Source organism: Anarhichas minor, unplaced genomic scaffold (assembly GCF_050575085.1).
Source record: "Anarhichas minor isolate MPS153535 unplaced genomic scaffold, ASM5057508v1 ptg000024l, whole genome shotgun sequence".
Classification (NCBI taxonomy): Eukaryota; Metazoa; Chordata; class Actinopteri; order Perciformes; family Anarhichadidae; genus Anarhichas; species Anarhichas minor.
Genome location: NW_027466470.1, coordinates 6,035,001 through 6,050,651, shown reverse-complemented (window position 1 = coordinate 6,050,651; position 15,651 = coordinate 6,035,001). Strand labels below are relative to the sequence as shown.

The 15,651-nt window shown below is 42.9% G+C and overlaps 1 protein-coding gene across 3 annotated transcripts in view; it reads right to left on the bottom strand.

The window, feature by feature from the left end:
* Positions 1-15,651, bottom strand: part of greb1l (GREB1 like retinoic acid receptor coactivator) — a 41,377-nt gene that overhangs the window by 10,922 nt on the left and 14,804 nt on the right. The window contains exons 2-18 of one of the 3 annotated variants that reach the window (XM_076097953.1): positions 10,731-10,841; positions 8,010-8,169; positions 7,347-7,520; positions 6,941-7,117; positions 6,457-6,633; positions 6,208-6,330; positions 5,192-5,275; positions 4,997-5,119; positions 3,881-4,015; positions 3,657-3,782; positions 2,956-3,093; positions 2,208-2,393; positions 1,637-1,936; positions 1,380-1,508; positions 863-997; positions 390-590; positions 3-183 (exon numbers count right to left, since the gene is read on the bottom strand). In XM_076097953.1, the coding sequence (XP_075954068.1) occupies positions 3-183; positions 390-590; positions 863-997; positions 1,380-1,508; positions 1,637-1,936; positions 2,208-2,393; positions 2,956-3,093; positions 3,657-3,782; positions 3,881-4,015; positions 4,997-5,119; positions 5,192-5,275; positions 6,208-6,330; positions 6,457-6,633; positions 6,941-7,117; positions 7,347-7,520; positions 8,010-8,166 (2,546 nt within the window). In that variant the 5' untranslated portion in view covers positions 8,167-8,169; positions 10,731-10,841. The remainder of the gene's footprint in view (positions 1-2; positions 184-389; positions 591-862; positions 998-1,379; positions 1,509-1,636; positions 1,937-2,207; positions 2,394-2,955; positions 3,094-3,656; positions 3,783-3,880; positions 4,016-4,996; positions 5,120-5,191; positions 5,276-6,207; positions 6,331-6,456; positions 6,634-6,940; positions 7,118-7,346; positions 7,521-8,009; positions 8,170-10,730; positions 10,842-15,651) is intronic. The other 2 variants (XM_076097954.1, XM_076097955.1) reach the window with 2 other exon arrangements.

Genomic DNA, 15,651 nt, shown 5'->3' with positions numbered 1-15,651 from the left:
ACCTTGTGAGGTCCACGTGTGAGTTGTCGTGAATGAGGACAAACAGGGTGTAGGGGTTCTGCTTGACTTTCCTCATGAAGGCTTCCATCTTGGCGTGAACCTCGCCGTCCAGACGCACCACGTATTTGTCTGATTTCTGGTGGGCTGAGCAGACGTCTTCGATTCCCAAGTCGACAAGCACTCCTGAGCACAACCAACAAGACATTAATGTTCAACCCTCCTTCTGTGCTCCAGTTGCATTTTGACCGATTCACAGGTTTTCGCTCTGAAAAAAACATAGTTCATTTTATCTGGTTGTTGTAAAGTTCCATGACTCTGTCCACTCGGGGCATCTAAACACATACACGTGGAGAAGTCATCCTTGAATCTTTATCACGTTGAACACAAACCTGATTGCCGGATGCGCTGTGCCGTCTGGTGTACCAGAATGTGAGATGGAGGCACCAGAACGAGAAAGTCCACTTTACAAAAACGCCCCAAGTCGAGGTTCTGAGTTCCCGAGTCAGCGATGGAGCAGACTTGAGAGAGCAGGCTCCGAGCCACGCTCAGCTGGGTGGGATAGATCTGGAAGAGCTTGCTTAAAAGCTCTGCTACAGGAAAACAAAGAGGTGTATGTATCAGTGTCGCTGTCAACTTAATGTGGAACAAAAAAAAGAACAACAAGTAAAACAGACATTTTAAATGTAGAGAATATTGCTACCAATGACAAATATTGCCAAAAATATATATACATTTGTTCACAGATATAAAATGGCCATTTGCTGCAGATTAAACATAAGGATTACAGTCTATGTAGAGTGCCATAATGATTGTTTTTAGCTTGGGAAAGAACTTCAGCGAGTGCGATAGAGGGCAGTCCAACCTCTCTCCGAGGGTGGTGACATGCTGGCGGCTTCCTGGGAGTGGATGTGGTCAGTGACATCGCCCTGGAAGGGCTGGATGACCTGTCCCTTCCATCTGCGCTGGTATCGCACCAGCTGCTTGTCCAGATTGTCTCCTAAAAACAACCAGTCCCATAGTCACACAAAGACTCACAGCCAGGCGTTCAAGCTGCTACAATATGCTCTTTGAAAGGCAGCACAGTCAATGTAAAACACTCAGATACAGATTTATCATACGAATCCCATTGGACTGATATGTGTTACGGTGTTCTATTGTTGTCTTTGATATTCATTCTGCATCCTCGTGTTAAACTTGTCTTGTGATCACTTTAGTTAGTGGATCATAGCCTAAAAAACACTTGCCACAGTCAGAGCATTGGCTTTAAGTGTAATATTTTGCTCCAGAAAAATGTAATGATGAAACGCTTTAGGAAACATTCAGTTGATCTGAATGTTTTTTACAATCTCTTGGAACGCCTCCCTCATCGCAGCACTCACCCAGTGACGTGGTTTTGAAGTGAGACGCTAAGATGCTGACTTTCCCCGTGATGAGTTCGTAGCTGATCTCCTTGAGAAACTCATTGGTTGTCAGCATGCCTTCAGCTAAGGCCCGCGCTTGGTATTTTCCTGTGTCCAACGCACAAGTTAAAATCAGATCAATACGATTACAACTTTAACATACAAACTGTGCACGGACCAACCAAGTTAAATGATGTCAAAAAGCACAAATGGAGCAACCAGGTGAAGACACTCACCCAAAACCAGCACACAGAACTCGTTACCGCTCATTTTAGAGGCACATATAATGACTACATAGGTGGGCAGGCACTTCTGGTGGTGAGGGCCCTCGCTCAGAGATCGAAGTGACTCCGAGATGCCCTCTCCCAAAGAGTTGTGGGTTACGACGACCTGGACGCTGCCCCCTGAGACGCTGGCTTCCAGCCGAGCCAACCAGGGCAGCTGAGACGGGGAGATGGCAGGACCCCTGGGGCAGCACAGCATAGCCTTCAAAACAATCTGCTCCAGCTCCTCCCTCAGAGGAATCTGCACCAAGCCTGCAAGAACGATTCACACGTGAAAAGACCGAGCTACTGATATAGAAGCGTGCATGTTACAAAGTTAGATTTGAATTTTGCCAGCGATGTTTCTGTGTAAATGAGACACTAAGCACCTCCCGGTCATCCACCCCACAACCACACCCCCTCCCCCCTCCCCTCCACGTTGTGTTCGACAGCAGCCAAAACGCAACATCTCAGTAAAAATACCAGCGACTGCAAGGCTTCTTAGCGTGTGTGTGTGTGTGTGCGTTTGTGTTTTGCTGCTTACCTAAACGTGCGAGATACTGTAAAGTGAGCAGAATCATCGTCTCCACACAGAGAAGCTGGCTGCTGTTGAGGCCCAACGTCTCCAGGGTCTTCTCCGTCAGCTGGCTGCTCTTGTAGCAGCTGACCAGGAGGGGGCTCACCACTATGTCCCCAACATTCCCATAGAAATAAGGTAAAGTGCCATGCCCTGAAAGGACAAGTTATCATGAGACAAAACGGAAACCTATAGAACACATAGAAACAGAGAAATACTGGACAACGACAAATAACAACTAGTCATTGTAAGCTTGTATAGACACTTAATATTTAAATACAAGGAAATGGCAAACTAATAAAAAAATGGGGACCAAATTTATAAATTGCAGTGCAATATACAGTATATTAAAAATATATGCAACAAAGGGGTGGGTAGGGTGGGTAAAGCTACCTGAGCTCACTTTAAACATCTTTTCACTTGATTTGCGTTCAACCAACTTTTACAGTTGAAACATTAAAATAAGTTGTAACACACATTGTTATGATGAGGGACATCTAGCGTTTGAAAAAGTGAACTCATAGTTCATTTCTGAAAAGTCTTTATTGGCGCTTCACTTCCTGATAATCACTACGCCGATAATTGAACATTTTACTTCGTACTTAGTGGCTCTGATTCAGTTTTTCTGACATTGCTACACATTGCTTTGATGTGCCTTGCAGGATATTTAATTGAAGTATTAGGAAAAAGCAGATTTCTGAAATAAAGCTCGTACCGATGAGGATGACAGGGCGAACTCCTGAGGAGTTGAGCAGATTGTCGGGGACGATGACCGTCTCTCCAGCGGTGACAGGTTGGGGCTGAATGACTCCTGCTACCGGTGGCTGAGGAGAGGACATTCCTAATACAGCACCTTGAGGGAAATAATGGAATAACACGTCCATACTAGGATCAACCACTTAGAGCTAAATAGCGGCGTAGGTTGAGTTTTAACATATTAGTCTTTTAAATTATCCAGAAGGAAACACAGCGGTAATATTTGTGGCTGTTGTGCTGTCACAGAAATGTTTTCAATGAAAGAAATAAAATCAGGACAGACAATTTAGCTGAAATGATGCTTGTAAAAATAACCCCAATTACATGATGTAGCAGAAATCTTCCTCAATCATTTTAACCATTTCTGCAACAAACTCTCCATCTCCATCTCCATGGAGATACTGGATGAATCATCCCTAACAACCAGAGAACGTAGAGGATGAGGCATACTCATCCCCAAACCAGAGGTAGAGGAAGGGGGGTGGGGGTTATAAACAACACATCTTATGCTCCAACAGGAACAGAAAAACACACGTACACACACATGCATGCACAGTGAATCGAGCGAAAAAAAGACACATGAGGGTCACTTTATCTGACCGACTCTGACTCATCCCATTACAGCTCAAAGAGCCGTCCACATTGGGTTCAAAAACTGACCCGGAGAGCAAACTATCGGCCGGATGGCCGGAACGGGGACGGCCGTCGGTGGGACGGGTACCAGCGAGTTGGGATGCCAGCTCCGGTGGCGCTTCTTCGGAGGACCCGAGTTCATGGCAGAGGATGCTGAACATCCAAAACAGACAGAGAACAACGTAAAAACAGAGAATAAAACGAAAACAGAATAAATGATGAGAAATTTGGTTAGGAAAAAAAGGACTTACCAGGACTGTCTCCTAAGTCAGGAGTGCGATACGCTGGACCTTGAGGCCCTAAGGAGACCTGGGAGGGGCTCAGTAAGGGAGGACGCCCGTCACCCAGGCAATTCATCGGCCCGTTCACCCTCAGAGCTGTGGGGACTAGAGAAGGCACGCATTCACATAGAAATTCACAGTCAAACACTAGAGACAGTTGAGACTTTACATTTCAATATATTTGGTGTTTAATGATTATGGAAACAAATCTTAGTAACATTTGCTAATGAGGACAAAACACAAAGTAGAGTACAGGCTGATGCAAATTTAATTAGTTTTGCATATTTTGTCAAAAAACAAAGGAGACATTTCAATTTTGATTGCGTTAAATGAAAAGTCATTAGATCAACAACGTAATTGGGATTCATCCTCTGGGCACCATGAATGTCTGTAAAAATCTATCTAATCTATCTAATAGTTGTTGAGATATAAACATAAATAATATTTATCGCAATACATAAAAATGAGTCAGGACTAACGGTGACTTATTGATTTCCTTTACATGAACACATTGCCAACGACCGGATTGGACATTTTACAATCTCATATTCACTGTGTTTGCAATACACTAAAACATTGATCGGTGTGTGTGTAGCCTTTGCTTGTCAATAGCACAGCCTTGTAAGCGCTAATGGATAGCAAAGCCTTAAAAAGTCATTGCAGCATTACTCCCCTCAGTATTGATTGGTGTGCATACACATGCATCTGTTTGTGTGTGTACATGTCACATTTGTGTGTGTGTATTTGTCCAAACAGGCCAAAGCAGAGGTTGATCTTGGCTCCATGGTCAGCCACTGCTCCGTCTGCCTTATGCTGAACCACGTAGCTAAGCAACCCTTTTCAGCACAAGTACAATAAGGCCATTTAAGTGTCGCACACACATAAAGGCAAAGCCTTGTCAACATCTGAATCCTTGCAAATGCCTCTGTCAAAGCCTGGATGCAATTAGGACTAGTGTGTGAAAATGTGTAAAATGAGTGTATCTCTTGTATCATCTGTCTGGGAAGATTAATAATACAGCAAAAAGTAAAGCATAATGCAGAGGGGAAATACATTGGCATGACATGTACTTGAAAAGAGCCTCACCTATTGGTAGAGTCTTGGTTCCAGATGTGGAGGACAGAGGTTTGAGGAAACTGCAGTCTCTGCCGAGGTCCTGACTCCCGAAAAAGACAGAGGACACTTGTGTCGTTCTGGTGGGTGGAGAATCTGGAAGTAAAAACAAAATGGACTTTAAAATACATATAACACTCACCATCTCCCTGCAGCCTTCACACCCACCTTTCCCCTGTTTGGTCATTTGGTTGCCTTTGGCCTTCATGCTTCTACTCACACAGACTCTTCTGTGTCCGCATCCAACGTCCACTGCACAATACAAGCACACCATAGCTCTCCATTTTCATCAATCATTCCAGGATGAACAGTCATTGGGAGCGGAGGAGGAGAATGTTACTGCGTTTAAGCTCTTGGCTTGCTAAGTGTCGCAGGTCACAGTCAGGGGATTTCAGGCAACGCCAACGACGAGCCCCCACAGCTTCAGCTGTCTGACACATTAATGCGTGAGATCTCTGCTGACAGGGTCTAATCAATACCATAAGCCCAGGAGCTGTTGGGGTTTTCTTTCAATTAAAGAGGGAACAGGCGCTCCTGTTGTGAGAGGTCAGAGAGAAAAACAAACACCTCCTTGTAGAGAAGCAGAATCTGTCTCGCCGTCATGTGACATGAAGCTGCTGGTTTACCTGAAATCATTTAAACCTTTATTTAATTACACTGTTTAATTTAAAAACATTACGCCGTGACGTCGGCAACTGATATCAGACACTGCAACGACCACTGCTAATAGCAACAGCAACAAGAAAATGTAGTGAAAATGTTATTTACTGTTGATGAAATACCAGTATGCTCCCAGAATATCCAGCAGAGCAACAAAATGAGATGAAACAACAACCAACTGGAGCCTCTTTGTCACCAACTCTCCCGCAAATGGCAGAGTGGAGTGTAGTGGTTCAAGAGTCGGACTACGCTCACCTAACACATGTCAGGGTTTAGCCATCCCCATCTGTTTCTATGGCAACAACATCATCAGCATAAACAAAGCAACGCAATAACTCTCTTTGGTGAGATATATACATTTCGGACTGTCATTTTAGGGAGGAAAGGAGGCAGTAAAATCTACGTAACTTTAGTCAGTTTTTTTATATGATGCTATTATAATCATATTGCACAGACGTGAATCCATGTACGCCTGAAGGGGGTTTGTTGAATTTTACGATTCATTGTGCTGCGTAGAGTCTCACCAGAGAAGGAGAAGGTCGAGGAGCTGAGTCCACTGGCGCCTCCGTTTTCTTTGCTGCTGAGAGAGGAGGACGAGCTGGGTTTGGACGTCAACGCGCTGCTGGAGATCTGGCGGCTTTTACAGTCTGAGGAGGAACAGAGAGGAACGACCGAAACTGTGACGATCAAAACGTACCAGCACATCATCAGAGAATGAAATGAAGTGATAAAATGCAGAATTGAAAAGCTGGTTGTTGTTTTTGTTTTTTTACCTTTCCAACAGATGAGGGGTCCTTTGCACAGAGCACCCTGAGAATTCTTCACCAGGTAGTATTTTAAGTGCTTCTGCTTCTTGGGCTGGGTGGATAACTTCAGGTTGATGTGGTTCGAAAACTCAGTGAAGTATCTAAAGCCCTTTTCCCCACATCCCACACAGTTTCCTGAAAAACCTGCAAGTAAAAAGGGTGACAAGGTTATTTATTTTCCTTGAACAACACGGTTGTGCAACAAGATGCAGTTTGTAATCCAATCTTGCTGAATAAGGAAAACACAAAAAATGTTTTTATTATATTATATGTTGCGGGTGGAGGATGAATTAAGGAGTCTCGCAGCCTTATTTACAAATATTTCAGTCCAGTCCGCTCTTCGGTCAGTAAACAATAAAGCATATTCATTCTAACAAGAACCTAAAATGGTGCTGATAGCCAGCTGTCTCCTTCACTCTGATCTCAGACCAGGGGGGGGGGGGCGACTGACCTAAAAGTGCATTTTTCCCATTCTCGTCGGGCAAAAAGCGGCGGTCCACGGCACACACCAGGATGTGCTCGGGGACGCTGGGGGACTTGGCACCGACCAGCTCGAAGCCCACTGGGACTTCGATGGGCTCTGTTGCTATGGATACCAGGCGGAGGTCCTTGCCGGCCTGACAGAAGCCTGAAGAGGAGAGATGTTGACAGTGAAACAGATGTGACATTTGATGGAATAAAGTCTGACTTTAGGGTAGATTGGATTGAGCGATGTAGAAATCCCATCTTCTATGATTCTATCATCTTTATCGACAAGCTTGATTTTTGTATTTGATTCTCAGTAAAGGGTTTTTGTGATTTAACATACACGTGTTGTGTGTTTTTTACAATCCAAATCAAGGCCTTTTTGGGGTTACCGTCCAGTGTGCAGCAGCCGTCGGGTGCAGGGGCCTGTAGGTAGGGAAGTGGAGGGCTGCTGCTGTCTGAGTCATCGTCCTCTTCCAGCTCTTCCGGATCGTTGGAAGAGTGGCCGTTCATGAGCTCGTTGCCTGGCGGCTCCCCGCCGTGGAGGTCGGCTTTCGGCTTTATGTCTGATGGACATTTGAAATTGGGTTATTTTCACTAGAGCTGGATTAGAATTATGAGTAAGACTGTATTTCACAGGCAAATTCCACATAATTGTCGACTAAAAACTACTGATAAAGCGAATCATTTAACAATAACCTAGAGAGTCTTTTAATCAACAAGGTTAAAATCTAACAAGATATGCATACAGTTTAACATGAATGAAAACTTAAGTACTAACAATACAGACTTTATGCTACTTAAATTGGGCTCTTTCTTTCTGGAAAGTCTTATTTCCCTTATAATTAATTCCAAATAACAGTTCTTTTTAGTAAACTTCCTTAGAAATGATTAGGAAACGGACCCAACATAATGACAAACAAAACATACGACCACAGCTTTGACTCAGTACGAGTACAGCCCTTACACAGGTATGCATTTTCAAATGTAGACCAGAGGTGCACAACAAGAAAATCTTAAGTGAAGTCAACATGGCAGACCTGTGTGTTTCCTACCTTCCACGTTACCTGGATACGGCTCCGGCTCAAGATAGAGCTGCGTGAAGATAGGCTGCGGATCTCCACTGCTGGAGCGCAGCGACGCCTCAATAGAGTTGTGGAGAGCCTCTTCAAATCGAGCAGATTTCAGTTGCCCGGCATATGAATTCCCCATTATCTGCGAGAGCAATGAGGAGCAGGATGATGAGAAAAATGCAGAGTTATGGGGGCCGTGTTCATCTCTATTCATCGGTTAGTTCCTTACATAAGGAGAGCGAGCTCGGCAGAGATGACGAACCAGCAGCAGGAGTCTAACACAAATGTTTTCAAATGAAACACAGCTGTATCCTTCAGAAGGTCAGGTCAGTGTACGTCAGTTGGCTTTCTAATTTAAATCATATATAAACCAGTTTTTCAGCCGCATTTGAAAGATGTCACATTGGGCTCTGGGTTATTGTGAGGGGAATTTTGCACTATGACATTTTGTGGACCAAACTATTTATCGATCAATAAAAAAAAATGATCTTTAGTTGCAGCCCTATATGTAAGTGTACTGTACGATGTTATGTCCTGGGATGAATGTGTCTGGTTCACCAGAGGCTCCTGCAAATAATAGGAGACGTTACGATGGATAATAACGCACACATGCACTCAACATATGTATACGTGCAATCACACACAGTTTCCCTATGTCAGCCCAAACATAATGGCCAAGGCCAATGGCTTTTTCTTCTCTTTTTTTTTGGCTCTTTCTCCTTCTGTCCGGTGTGTCACTCTGCCTGCTCTGCCCCCCCACCACCCCAGTGTCCACTCTGGGACATCTGCCGGGGTCGGCTGTGTGGGCCTGAGGTTGGCTGGCTCTCTGGTGGCAGGCGGCAGCTGGACAGAGGGCCAAGCACGAGGTCTCAAAAGAAGAGAGCGCAAGAAAAGGGACGGGGACGGGGGGAGGTGAAGACAGAAAGAGGTGAAAAAGCAGCACTGACCAATGGCCATGCAACATCGCGGTGTCCATTCATCACACAATGAAGCTTCCCACTCAGACTCCCACTTCACAGTTCGTCATAACATTTCACTCGATCTGCTTTTCATACCAAGCCAGTAATCAGGAGTGAAAATAGAGGGAGTTTTGGCTGCTTTCCTGACACTGAGTTTGGCCTGATGTGCCTCCCGTGTTTGTCCTTGGACTACATTTGACTGGTGCAGACCAGTGTTGTGGTTCATCAGGAGGCCCAGCTCGAAGACTTCAGCTGTTTGGGAAAAGCTGTTGAAGCACTTGCATGATACGGTTATGTGTTGTAGCCTTACTTTTGACGAAAGTCAGGTGTTACCTAAACTTAAGGTCAGAGTTTAGTAATATTTTAACACGTTTTTTGCCTTGGATTGTAGATGTTTATTTGAATGTGTTACTATAAAACAGCCTGCAAAAACAGTATTAATTTCCAAAAGGTGCACGAATTAGAAACTTTTTTGCTGAGTAAAAACATGATAGAAACACTTTACAAAACTGAAATAATATAAGGTATATTTTGCACTTGCAGCTGTTTTTTTTTACTAAAAAAATCAGTCATTTATTTGATTTGTAACTTAATTAATGACAAATACTTTTTAAAATCCGTTAGGGCTGCAACTAACAATTCCTTTCATTATCGATGAATGTAATTATTTTCTCAGATAATCGACTGAGTGGTGTTCTCTATAAAAATGTCAGAAAGACCCCAAGGTGAGGTCCAACAGTCCAAAACCCAAAGATATTCAATTTTCTTTAGTTAGTCTGTTTGTTCGTCTGCAGCACACACTGAATATGTCAGTGAATCAATATCTAGGTACACAGTGTCTTTTGGTCTCACAGGAACCCTGAACCTTTGTGTTTTGTCAATAATGGGCAGGGTGGGAATCAAGTTGGAGCTGGCTCTCTCCTCCCAGGTCTCACTTTGCCCACACCTGGACAGGTTCCAGAGCCCATATTTACCTAACGACCTTCCTGGGGAGGAATCTGGCCAACCCCAGACAAAAGACTAGATTCACAGTGCCTGACTGTGCTGTCAAAAGAGATAAGCAGCTTAAGAGAATGAAGCTACAGTATTACTTGCTTAACTGATGTGGCTGCACAGAGGGATAAAGACAGAGGGGGTGAAAAAAAATAAAAATGAGAAAAGAAACCTGCCTGAGGGTGTTTTTAAGCAGCCACTGCTTGTTCGATTGTGAAGTCAAAAGAGGCTCCGGAGGCCTCATTGGCTGGCTGACCCTCAAGCCACGGCGAACAGATTTATCATTAACCTCGCGTATAGGCCGGAGGTGAACACAGAGAATTACCTTACCTAACATAAAATACAGCGTGACTGTGGCAGAGGTCACTTAACGGGTGTTTCTGGGGTGTGACTCAGGTGGTTGCTGAGGTCAGCTGTAGTGGCAGGGGGGTATTTCAGGTGAGTCAGTGGCGGCTTGATGGATGGTCAAACATAATGAGGGGACTCAACCGGGGAGAAGCAGTTTATTGTTCAAAGACTAGTGGCTTAAAAAAGAGGCGACTTCCAAAAGTGCCTCTCAGCCGGTCAGATGGTCAGTCAAGGCCATTCGTCAGCTCCTGGGTGGCATCAACAGATTGCATGAATGTAACCCCGGGTCAAATCTTCACTCAGTGGATTTGGGAGGGACCAAGTCAGAGAAAATATGACAACGCAGACCGCCTGAAATTCATCTCTAACAGATGAGCGGCGCATTAAAAAGAAGGGGACTTACGTTGTCGGATTGCTCTTAGGCGTGAAGGGACTTGTTCACCTCTGCTACATGCTGGATCACAACCACTCAGAGGAAACTTTTAGTGAGGCATTTCACTCAGTGCTTGGAGACCTGGGGGGGGGGGGTGGGGGCAGGGAGATATCGAATTAGTTTACAAAGTATCACTGTCAATGATACAATGAATCACAAACATATTATACATGCTGAACGATGCACTGTAGCATACCGGGGTTGTGTTTTCTCTAAGTAGCCAGGATTATGATTGTGTTAATCTCAATGTATCCAAAACTCAAACAAACAACGGACCAGGAAACAATTTCGAACAACAAATTTAAGGCAAAAAACATCCAAACAACACTAATTTTCAACAAGTAACTCAGTGTCTGATTCTGTTTTCAAGACTCTTCAAAAGGACAAAAAAAAAACAGAAGCATAACCGTCCTACTGCATTTTTACATTACAGGACTTTTCAGGAAATCAGCCTCACAACATGATGTAAAACGTCAGATGAAAGCAGATTGCTGCAGCATGTCTCAAGAAATGTACAATTTATTCAGGAAAATTACTGAAAGGATACTTTTTAGCTGAAATAAAAATACAATTTCAGGTGATTTTAATACATTTATTTAAAAAAAAAAGTAATTTGCCATGGAATGAAAAGCCAAATACATACACTGTTTTCTGAAACATATGCTGCAGAAAGTCTGGTACTAAAGGTCACCACTGTCCAAAGAAAACAAAATGAATGGGTGCACTCATGGCCACTCATGACGCTCAAACCATGACACATGTACACTCTATTACGAGGCTAAAAAGGTGTTGTGTGACACCGCGGCCCCGGTGCGATCTTCATAAAACACAACTGGGTATTTTAGTTTGGAGCTGCACTCAATACACACAGTCACTCTACTCTGAATGGATTTGCCAGTTACTTTGAAGCCTTTGAAACAATATTGTTTGGCAACTCAGTCTCTGATATTACACAAGCAAAGCTGCCTTCAAAACACTGACAAAAAACTGACAAAATCTACCCTGTCATCACTTCTGACCGTGTGGCGCTATTCTCTAAGAGGGATGTTGGTCGGGGGTCAAAGTCCTTCAACAGGCAAGTGTACATAAGCTGGTTCAACTTGCATTTACTGACCAGAACGTAGCTTATTTTGTGAATGATTAGCCAGCTTGATACAGCTAATCAAGATAAAGGGTTAAAAATGTCAATATGTCTGACAAAAACCTGTACTCTTTGCCTTCTGGGCGACTGAATCGCTTACTGAAAATGTTGTTTTAAGTGACCTAAACTTGAGCTGAGGGTTTAGTTATGATTTAACTAAGCTGGCCTTTCAGAATTGTTTTTTTTTCCAACCCAACATTAGCCTTGGATTGTAGATGTGTTTTTCCATGCGTTACTATGAAGCAGCTTTTAAAAACAGTATCAATTTCGTTTGGGGCAAAGTTACTCAAATTATAAAATCAAACCACAACAATTTTGCTGAATGAAAATATGATAAAAAACACTTAACAAATCCAAAATAATTAAGATATTTTGAAGTTAAGATAGTTTATAGCCTAAGAAAATCATTCTCACTGAAACTTTTGTTTGAATTACGAGACAATTATACCAGAATTCAATGTGGCATTAATCATATAAAATGTACCACAACACAAGTCCAGGCTTTACCCTCCCACAGGTCTCACACTCTGCTAATTACCCAGGATGCAATATTTTGATTGTTATCTAGTCGTGAAAGGTAGACGACACAGAAGGAGACGCAGATGGCTGCCGAGAAGAAGATGAAGGAGCCGTAAATCTAGACTCCGACACCAGCCCGGCCCGAGGTGCTTAATCAGGTTCTGTGCTTCCAGTAATAACATTTGAGGGAATGTTTAGGCTGCCGCGCTGGTTAAGTGTCTCACTCAGAGCAAGACTCAAGGTAAAACACACGCTTTTCTAACATGCACTTTGTAATGCAGGTCCGACTGCTTCTACATACAGTACAAACCCAGCATATGTACATCATACGGTCACATGGCCATGGGTGATATACACATTGAACAAATGTGTGTAGAAAGTAGACCATTCTGCTGAGATTGTGACAGTTAAAAAATATCTAATTTGAGTATTTAAAAAAAAATTGTTTTATTAACTTTGTTAAAACACTTTAAAAAAATAAAATACAGATTCAACTTTGAAATGCAATAAACAGTCAACCTCCATCTGTGCTATACGTGTGAATGCATTATTGGTTATTGCTTTATGATTCACATTGCAGGCAAATCAAAAGTGTAATGAAAAGTGATGTGAGCCGAATGTTTTTAATTAAAGAATTGTGGGAAGAAAAAAATGATGCATTGTTGTGAATGCTGCTGGTAAGAATAGATTCTGATCAACGCTAATGTTAAATAATTAAAAATGTAAATAAAAACATTGACAATAGCACACACAGAATAAAATACAACTTAATGAATCCAGCATGAATGTTCATATTCTTTACACTTTCTGTAATTGGCATGCTTTGTTAAGTGCAAATGGTCCCAATTTTGTCTCGGGTAAAGCAATCCTTAATTAAATCACTTGTTGTAAATTAAACCTCATTACAGACATTTGTTGGAAACAGTTTTTTTTTTTAGATCTTACTTTTAACCCTGCCCTTTCTTTCTCTCAGTCCTTCTTTTGTTTCTCCCTCAACTGCTTAATTACATTACAGTGTTCACAATAGAAGGAGAGAGGCAGGATTAAACCTACTTCCCCTGTTGAACTGGTCATCACATGCTGACTCAGCAGATCCTTCCAGTCAAAGCCAACACATTCCTAAATACATTTGAAGAAATCCTTCTACCCTTTTTCCCACTTAAATATGTGAGAAATAGAGGAAGAAAGATGTTCAAAGTGTCTATACAGTTACACTTGGCACATTGTTTAACATTTTTAAACTACTACTGTAAAGTAAAAATGTGTTTATTTACTTCAATCATAACTACCCATTGACTACATTTTCTTTTTCGCCTCAGTCATAAAAATAACTGCAAGTAAAATGTTAATGAAAATTTTGATAAATATCCAAATCGTTTACACCTCATTGTCGTGCATTAACACTTACAGCCCATACCAATAGCTGAAATGCGGGAAAGATCTCAGCACAGTGTTAACATTAGAAAAGCTGAGGTGGAAAGACACTAACCCATCAGACAGGAGAGAAAGGGGGGGATGGGGTAAGAAATGAGGCAGGAAAAAAAAAAGACAAACATCTCTTCATGCTCTCTAAATGAGGTGCTAAAAGCCCATCTCATTAATGCTACATCAGAGCCACATGTGACACACAGCACGCAAAGCTTCTCCTGTACCTTTCATGACTACTCGACCAGCAGAAGAACCCTTCAAATCCAAATCAAATGCAGTAAATCCCAAATGTGAAGGCAGTTTTTTTTTTTTCAGATATAGTCCATTTTAGATAATAAATCCTCCGGGGAAAGAATTTGTTAATATCCAGGCTGCATGTGGAGTTTCACTCCTTTCCAGTATGTCTCAAGTCACCTTTGTCATGATACTAGAAATGGGAATCCCACTCTTTCCCTCAGAACAGCAGAAACCCTCCCTCTCTCTCTCGCTCTCTCACTCTCTCTCTCTCTCTCTCTCTCACACTTGCATGCATGCAAACAAACACACACACACACACACCCCTCCCCCGAGTCCCCTATGCCCTCCTCTGTCCTGTGCCATTTGCCAAGGAGGGAGGGAATCCACCGGGGCTCATTCATCTTGGCCCTGTTGACCCCCTGTGGTGACAGATGCTCTTGGAGGCCTGCAGAGCTGTGTGTGTGGGTGGGGGTGGGGGAGAAACAAAGAGGAAGGTCCCGCATTTCCACCCTGCCACACAGCCATGGCGCCCTGCCACGCGTGACCCCCCCTGCACGCCAAGACACCGACACTGTGTCAGGTGGTTTTCAAGAGAGAGGGGTAGGGTGGATCTTTAAATCAAACTCTCGCTCCGACGCTCAGTTCAGGCTCTTTCTGGCTGACTGACACACCCGACTTTTTTATTTTTATTGGGGGGCCAATTCAGGGGAAGGGGGAATCTGTCCCCAGCAAAATGGGGACAAGAATGTCAGGTCAGCCTGAGCATTTTGTCTTCTTAGCCTTGCCAAGGATTGACCCCACTCTGGGCTTTTACTCCCGCTATAAATACCAGGGGCTCATCTGGCCAAAATAAATAAACGGAAATGCACCGCAAATCAACAGCCACTGGCAGATGTTAAGGATTCTATGTCATTAAAGCCTAATGATCAGGGTTAGCACCTTCTCATGGTATCGCGAAATGGAAAGGGTGCTCATTTCCAGGTGAGGGTATGGTGTTCGGGTATGTAAGTGAAGAAGTGTGACATTAATGTTCAAACATGTACGTCTGCAACATCAGAGGAGAATGTCAAACCACTTCCAACTATGAGACTAATTAAATCACTCTTCCCTCGAGTCCTCGTAGTGCGTATTAAGCAGCATGTTGAAACTATATTGAGGATTAACAATCTGTTATCAACTGTTACATTTCATGGTTCAATCTTTTTCCATTCAAGGGAATGGAAAACACACTTAACTTAATCGTTTACTGTGGCCTTGCGCATGTAAAGTTACTAATTTAGACTCCTGCGTCTGTTTTTCTTCCGACTAATTAATGCCAAGTCAGCAAGAATTTGTCGGGTAAATAGTAGGTTTGAGCAAACTCGCATCTACTTGATGGCAAGGAGGATGCACTCACCATTCAACAGCATATTTTTAGTCTCTAATACCAATGTTTTCCCTCAGAAGAATTGGTTAAAACTTGCTTTTATTGAGGGGAGAGAAAGAAGAATGCAAATGTATCACTGTCTAGAAATTGGGTTTTTGCGTGAACTTTAACAGAAAACACCTACTTATTAATAGAGATGA